Below are 8,764 nucleotides of genomic sequence, written 5' to 3'. Positions count from 1 at the left end.
TTTGGATTGAAAAATTCGACATGAATCTCTAAAACATCCTATGTCTTTTAGACGCAACAACACACACCATTTGCTCAGTTTATGTGTGATTTATTCGAATCGTTAATCATCACTGACTGATCAGCATTTAGTGATCATTGCGACGCGGAGAGATGACCACTCTTCGTCCCCTGTTAATAAGAGGAATGCGCTTAGCTAATCTTGAATAAGTTGCGCTGATTTACGCGGACGCTTTTACGGTCTCTTGAAAATAGTAGAGCAAGTTGTTGCGACAGGAATGAATAAACGACCCGGAAGAACTTGTAATAATCTTAACATATTCGGAAAACGTAATCAAATATTTTCCTTAAATTTTGCGAGAAACCTCGGAATGTTTGGTGAACGTATTACGCGATGATATTATGTGAAAAAATGTAGATCGCAAAAGATTTTAAATATAACTAAAAAGATCGTTAATCAACGAATTTTCTCTTAAAATTTATCCTGAAAATCATGTAATCGTGGGACAACATGGCATTTTAAAGAACTTTATGCGAGTTTTTGAAATTTTTACATTTTACTAATAAAATGTATGGTAAAGTTTCAGAAAACTCTCATTTACGGCAGTATCTCAATTTATTCTTCTTGGAATAAGAAATTATACCTTATAAATAAGATTTTTATGATTGTACACGGCGGAAAATATGTCGGGCAATATTGCGAATCGCTGCCCGTCGTGTCGTCGGTGGCTTTACAAGTTAATGAAGTTTTCCATTAAACGATTGATTGCATAATGCGGCAACAACGGAGTGATTGTTAACGCGGTGTTAGCGGGCGGTTATGAATTATGACAGCGTTGCAAGCAATTTCAACAAGTTTATATGCGGCCAAATCGAGGGCAGACGTCAATTTCGCCTTCGTGGAACGCGTTCCAATTGCAAGACAAACATGTTGCGCCCGCAATTGCGGGCCTCTCGTCGCGAATGCAACGATTTTAACCCTCGTACACTTTTTCTCACGCCATAGACGCAAACTACTCGAGCCCATCTGCAATTACTAGAAAAATACTTCGCCCTAGATACACATAGTCTATTTTAACGATAAACCATTATTTCGTCGTACAACCTGAGGTTTTTGAAATAAGTTTGTTATTAACGTAATTTATTATTTTTTATGTAATATATATTGTGTAAGAAATGGAAAACGGATGGTTATTCTTACTCCCACGTCTCACTAGCCTCCTTCCCTCTCCCACTTGATCACAATTTATAGAAATATTATTATTAGCCTAGCAAAATTCAGTCAGATTGAAAACGACTTCTTCTTTAATCGTGTGTGATAAAAGGAGAATTTTCCCGTAAAAATAATTTTTTTCTAACCTTGGAGGTGCTAACTTCACAAAATGAAAACTCGAAATCAGCGATAACACTAAAAGTATTGGAAATATTAAATGTTGCCATTAGGATATCCTTTAGAACTCTTGAGGGGCTACCCAGAACTCCCAACAGAACTGCCGGAACTGTTAAAGAATTTTTCTCCTTCGGGACTTAGAAAATTTTCATAGGAGAAAAAAAAGGAAGGAAAATTTTTGAACAGTTCCAGCAGTTCTGTTGGGAGTTCTGGGTAGCCCCTCAAGAGTTCTAGCGAAAAAATTAAGGCTCGAAGCGCTACGACCGACGAATAAAAAGTTCTCGCGATTTTTCATACTTCGGTTCGAGAAATTTCCAAGTCCCGAAGGAGGAAAATTTTTTAACAGTTCCAGCAGTTCTATTGGGAGTTCTGGGTAGCCCCTCAAGAGTTCTAAAGGAAATCCTCATGGCAAAATTAAATATTTCCAATACTTTTAGTGTTATCGCTGCTTTCGAGATTTCATTTTGTGAAGTTAGCATCCCCAAGTTTCAAATTTAACTTTTTTAGGTCAATTCGCCAGAACTATTTTTAAAATTGATAAGGAACTCTAGAACCCTTCGGGGTGCATTCAAAACTGAAAAAAAAAGATTTTTTGAGACATGAGGTGCCAACTTCACAGAGGTTGCAAGATACACATCCACGACCAAACGTGTACCCATATATTTCGCGTCTAGATACAATGTGCCTTTATCGGCGGCAAGTGGGCGATTTCATTCGGCAGCCTAATCGCGTCTACGTGCGAATGCTTTAATATTGCATCTTTAAACGCGACACGGCGGTTCTCTCGAGCCTTCGGCGCGACGGAATTGCAAAACGTGTAATTTATGAGCGTGCACACTACGCGACCGTTGTTGTAGGTGGCTGTTTGTATAATGTATCTACGTAGGTAAGAGGCACCGACCACGGTGGTACAACCACGGCGGTGAGGAGTGGCCATCGTTCATTGTTGCTGCAACAATGCACCGACATATGTCGCGACGGCGTACTGTCCTTGCACCGCGCGCGACCCACGGAAAAAGACCCACGAAGAGGAGAGAAAAAAGAGGGGAGGAAGGAAAGAGAGGAGATGAAAACCGGGTCTCGCCGCTCTGTGCGTTGACCTTAATCATGAGAGGCTTTCCAGCCACCCACCCACCGCGGCGGCCCCGATTACGCGAAAATAACGTGCTTTCTTCGCCGAATTGCATTGCGTAACAGAGGGATACGAGCCAGCACCGAGCGAGCCGAACGTCGCCAAGCGAACGCGGTGCAATGAATGCATTATTTCACAGCAATATATACATATATATATATCTCTCTCTCATTCGCACGAAAGATGAACTCGAGCGACTCGAGGAGACGATAAAATCGGGAGTACTGACTGAACCGCTGAGAGAAAGTAAATAACAAATTACTGTACGCCATTCAATACAGAATACTGATGGGTCAAATAAAATTAAATGTGTTTTTAAATCTAACACGAGGAAGATTGAATCGGAGATTCAATAATGTTCTCGATTAGAGTTTTAATATGTGAACGCCCACACAGAGTACCAAGGCTTTCAGAAACATTTCAGAAACATTGCAACATTGCAAATTGCAATGTAATATTGCACAGACGGCTCAGAGACATTCAAATTGTAACATTTCGCCGACAATGTTTCAGTAACCTCGTAAAAATATTATAAAGTTATTAGTCAAAAAGCTTATATTTTATAGTAAATTTTTAAATAGCTGGCATCACTGTTTCCATATGGTTGCTATTACTAATATTATAGTAACAATTACTATAAAAATGATATTCCTGACTATAATTATTTTACTATGCAATCATAGTTTCAAATACTAGATATTTTTCTATCAGTGTAATATGTCTGAGGGAGGACATTTCAATGTTGCATCAAGCTTGCAACAACGTTGCTGAAACATTTTGCAACCTTACAATATTGCAGTGAAAGGTGTATGCAATGTTTCTGCAACCTTTCGGTGCTGTATGGGCGACCTTACTGGCAATTCTTTACTATAATAAAACACGACGTTTCTGAAGTCTGAAGAACTGTCTGACGAACAGATAACCAAAATATGAACTAAATTAGGATGAGTTCTCGATTAGAATTTCCATGGAGATTTCACATTGCCGAGCGGATTGTAAAATGTCACGCGCACAAGTGGACTTGCCACGTAGTGATAATCTCGCGGTTTGCTTCTATTGTAAATTATCTGAAGTTATATTTATATTTAGATAATGTAAGTTTCAATCTAGGAGCGACAGCGGACCGGCCGATTTAGATGCGGCGACGCTGTCGCCACACGTGTTTCACGTATGCGCCTCGTTCTGTTGCGTAACACGTCTCTCCTATCCAAGGCTGGCTCTGCAGACCCAGTCCAGTGTTCCCGGGACCGTGTGTTACGCTTTGGGAATTACCCCGCTCATTAGCGTACAGAGAACAAAGCCGAGGTCCGCGGGTACATTAATGTTTCCGGTCTCGCCGCGCCGTTGAAAATCTCCTCTGTCCTCTTTCAGGAGACACGTGCTGATTCTAAACAATGTTTTTCCAGAGGAGGAGAAACAACGAGCAGGAAATGTGCCGAGTTGTTCACGCGAATTTGCAATTTTGCTGACTGAACTTGTCGGTGAATTTGTGGAAGAACAACGTCGCTCGAAACGGTGAGGAATATTTTAAGCTTTCCAGATTTCGTTGCAAAACGCGACGAGACTTATAATTTATTAGGTGTGTAATTTAGTTTTGAGAATTTTTTCTTCTTTTAACGCCCCGCGATACGAAGTTATTTTTAAACGGAGCAGAATTAACTCATAATCCTCGAGATGGTTTTTTTTCAGACGATCGTAACAAGCTCGAGGAAGAAAATCCTGCGTCCCGGATCGGCCTGCAGCCGCTAATGATAAGTGACACGTGTAATAATCGCGTAATCGCATCGTATCTACCGACACGAGCGGGTCCCTCAAGGATCTTTAACCGACTAAACGGCATCTCGTATTAGTCCACTTTGTGCGCCACCTTTAACCGCTATTCATTAAGCGCATAATCCGACCACGTGGGCAGGGAATGCGTAGCTAGCCTATGCTATTGTTTAATTCTGACGAACGCGACGAAAGATGATTCGACCACCAATTGAACATTCAAACGTTGACAGCGCCCGCTGTCAACAGGAAAATTTTTTATCAGTTCCAGCAGTTCTGTTGGGAGTTCTGGGTAGCCCCTCAAGAGTTCTAAAGGAAATCCTAATGGCAAAATTAAATATTTCCAATACTTTTAGTGTTATCGCATGATTTCGTGATTTCATTTTGTGAAGTTAGCATCCTCAAGTTTCAAATTTAACTTTTTTAGGTTAATTCGCCAGAACTATTTTTTAAATTGATAAGGAACTCTAGAACTCTTCGGGGTGCATTCAGAACTGAAAAAAAAAATGATTTTTTGAGACATGAGGTGCCAACTTCACGGAAGTTATTACACAAATGTTTTCACGAATTGACAGCTCTAGGAGCAAAAGGTGCAGAATCACTCCAGCATTAAAACAATGGTATTACAGAGGTATTAATATATTGAAGACTCGGGCAATAAATAAAAGTATTTCAAATTATTTACAATATAATATATGTATAATATATATTGAACTCCCAACTCCTTCACATTAAATTGCATACCGTATCGCTAGGATACGCCGATGTAAAATGTAAATTGAGAGGCTAATAACAGAACGCACCCGGTTCGAGTCGGTAACAAAATCGCCGCGCGGCAATTAAATTGCGCTGGAATTTACGCGCGCGGTAAGGAATGAACGGACTAATGAGATTTAATGATAGCGTCGAGAAATCGCGTCTATCATGTAATGGAAACGGATGTCCACAGATCGATTCCGCGCGTGTAAATCCACCTCGCCGGAGATGGCCGGTAGTCAAGTAATTGCTGTGACGAGATAATTATCGTCGTGGTAATCGCCGTACAAGAAAACGCCGATAGATCGGCGAACGGGGCCATTACGGTGGCGATCTCTCCCGTGCATCGAATTTACGTAAGCGCGGATTCCCATGGCGGCTCCGGGGAGAGCTCGAAAAATCCCCGCGCGATTTATGCGCCGCGCGTTACGCAAAGGAAAGGAAAAAAAAATGAAAATGGAATGCGCGATGACGATAAAATAAATCACGCCGACATTCCGCGACATGAGTCGCGTCAGGAGTCACGGATAATTGGACAACTGAGGAATAGCAATTTTTTAAATCCTGGAACTCCGTTTGCAAAACTTCGATAAAGTGTACGCGGTGCTTGCGTTAAATGAAAAAACAAAACGCACGTATTCTGAAGAAACTCTCCTACGGTGGACGCGTCAACAGAAAACTCATTAATAATAATTTCCATAATTTCCATTACGATATAAATAAGTAAATAAATTGCGCGCGCGCGTGTGTTTCCTCGTTTTTCCACGTTATTCTCTTACACCTTTTCGTTTGTCCCGCTTGAAAAGCTACGGAAGCATTGGCAGGGTGTCACAACTGCGTAACGTCTATGCGTCGCGACGTCACGAATTATGGATTCTGCAAGCCGGTCACGACGCAAATAAACTGTACGCGCTTTTCCGCGGGCCGAGCCTAAGGCTCGATTCCGAAATTTGACTTGCTAATAACATTTGCACGACGGCTGGTTGGTTAGCCGGTACAACCGGTGCGGCGCTGGTACGCGCGCGGACATGCCGGTACTTTGCAAGTCTAATTCTGGCAACGCTCGCGCTTTGCCCGCACGGTTATTAATTACTGCGCCGCCTTTCACGGGACGAATTCGCGGGAATGGGTCCGTTGGATATCTTGGGAAAGATCCTCGGGGTAGCGATCGGAGCCGGACAAAGGAATCCGCGAGATCGGTCTCTCCGTCGAGCAAATAAATCCGTATACTTCTCGAAAGTATTCCGGCGGCGCGCGCGGAATACACGAAATATTTATCGCGCTTTATCGGCTTAATGACCGCGCGCGTGTTTCTCGTCCTACATGAATCATCCCCGTATAAACGCGCCTCGGGACTTGCAAAAATAATCTCTAATAACATCGTCACACGCGTTAATTTGCGTCAGAGAAAATTGCGAGAAGGCGGCACCACTTACCGCGGCGAACAAATAAACGGACACGTCGTATCAATCGGGGCAAAATAATCAATGCGAGCTTGCCCGCATCGCGATACTGCGCTTCGTCGCCGACCTTGCGATCTTGCAGTTGCAGCCGCGCGACAAAAATCTTAGCGCGCTTCGTCCGGTCACTTTGAAATTTGTAAAAATTCTACCAACGTTGTGCAAAGTTCGCGAAAATACCTCAAAATGTTCCCTAAAGCGTTTTGAAATTCTTGTAGATTTTACAATTCATAAAATATTGTCCTAAAAGTAAGGAGTTTTGAATGAGACCTAGTTGCAAATGTTGGAGTAACGTTGGAATGGCCGTTCATTTGGTCGCACATTCTCGCACGCGTGTCTCCGTTCGCGCTCTATGAAATGCCAGTTGCTGCATTTTCCCGCGCGGTAAGTACTTTCGAGGTGCGCATGATTGTGATGGGTTTATCGAGATCTGACAACTACTGTTACAACGTGACCGCACGTATCCCATTATCCTATCCCATTATTTATGTCAATTATTACGTCTAATAACTCACGGAGTGTCCAACGCGACCTGGATAGCGCAGGAATGATTTATAACGATCCAAGATAAACGCTGTGAGAATCCGAGATATATCGCCGATTGATCGAATCAATTTTTGCGCCTAATGTACATAAATTATAAATCTTTTATCCGTTCAATAGTTAATCAAGATAAGATCTTGAAATGGCACTTTGTTCTTTCCATTTACTCTTCCTTCGTATCCCACATTTAATTATAATTTTTTCAACGTTCTCAAACACTCCCACTTTTACTAAACAGAGTATTATTTAATGAATTATAATTATGATTTATGGAAAGAGACGAAGAGACGGAGAAAATGTTTTCCAAAATATGCGTAGAATTATATTAGAATAATTTAACACCATACAACACACCAATCTTATTTAAATGAAAAATTGCAAAAGACTAATAACTTAGGAGTGAAATAAAATATTACGTCGCGAATGAACTTGTGAAGGTTTTATAGCGCGACCTCGATTCCCTTCACGATGTCATAGAAGCAATGACGAAATACTTTTGTAAACGCGCCAGGACCACCGTTTTCCCGTGATTATTTGGACTCTGGCGGACGACGTCCCTGCGTGAATAGGATAACATAAACACTCGTCTTAAGAGCTGCCTTTACGTGCGAAATCTCCTTCGCGACAAGATCCGCAATCTTGCGAGCCGGAAGTGAGAGAAAGGCGCGTTAATCGACAAATAATTGATCCAAGTCTCGCATGGGAAAATCATCGTAGAAAATTTCTAAGCCGCGGCTTTGAAAACATTGTACAGAAACATATAACAAGGTATCGTTTAAAACATTTCTAAGATTAACCATTTGGTTTTTTTATTTCAATAAAGCCAATAAAAGTGCGTAATAATAAAGTTCCTCCGAATTAGATCAAACAGAATCGTGGCTTTATTGAATTTGATGTATCGGCTGAAAAGTATATACGTGCGCGATTTTTTAATTTTGGTGCAAAATATTAAAGATTATTTTTGCAATTATGTCATCTGCCCGCCCAATTCTTCGTCCTATGTTCGTTAAGGATCCGAAAAGCACAGACGCGCTTGACACGGGATCGAGTCTGACTGGCACAACGAGTGTAATCCCGAGTTTCCCTACGACATTGTACAAACAGAGTGATGAAACGCCAGACTGATGCCAAGAGCATCTTTGTTCTTCGATTATTTCGGGCCTGGCATGCCTCAAGAGATCGAAAGTAATCGTCCCGGACTCTTCCGAGAAACTCCGTCCGTCATGTCGTGACAAGCGTTCTTCATCTTTATTTGACTGTCATTACATATTATTCTTCGTTTTCAGCTAATGTAATGATATTAGATCATGAAATCTTGGTGCAACTATTATTATAGATATCATTAATATCCATAATTAAATATACAGAATAACGATAATAATATATAAAATATTTCATAATTTATCTTGTGCGAAGAGCCTTATTCTTGCCATAATTTGTTCTTTATTTTAAATAATATTACGCTACCATTTAATTCTATAACTAAAGATACACTAAGCCCAAATATAAATTGTGACTTAAGAGCTCTATATTATATTTTAATTGAGAAATCTACACTTTTCTTTTCCAAATATCAACTGTACAACTACTTTCCCCAAAAAAGAGTAAATCTGCCTTTCTACATTCCTCTTCACAACGATAATAACCTTAATAACGCTTCGTTTGTGTATTATTGTATACTAAATGACGACACTCTAATTGATTTTTATTTGAT

At 40.8% G+C, this 8,764-nt stretch overlaps 1 protein-coding gene across 1 annotated transcript in view; it reads left to right on the top strand.

Moving 5' to 3' along the window:
- Positions 1-6,726: 6,726 nt before the first annotated feature.
- Positions 6,727-8,764, top strand: part of LOC105570660 — a 16,748-nt gene continuing 14,710 nt past the window's right edge. Inside the window, exon 1 of the mRNA XM_012028051.1 lies at positions 6,727-6,891. Coding sequence (XP_011883441.1) covers positions 6,860-6,891 — 32 coding nt within the window. The 5' untranslated portion in view covers positions 6,727-6,859. The remainder of the gene's footprint in view (positions 6,892-8,764) is intronic.

This window comes from Vollenhovia emeryi, unplaced genomic scaffold, assembly GCF_000949405.1.
Source record: "Vollenhovia emeryi isolate VEMERY1.0 unplaced genomic scaffold, V.emery_V1.0 DF939120.1, whole genome shotgun sequence".
Taxonomy (NCBI): Eukaryota; Metazoa; Arthropoda; class Insecta; order Hymenoptera; family Formicidae; genus Vollenhovia; species Vollenhovia emeryi.
This window is presented reverse-complemented; position numbering and strand designations above follow the sequence as displayed.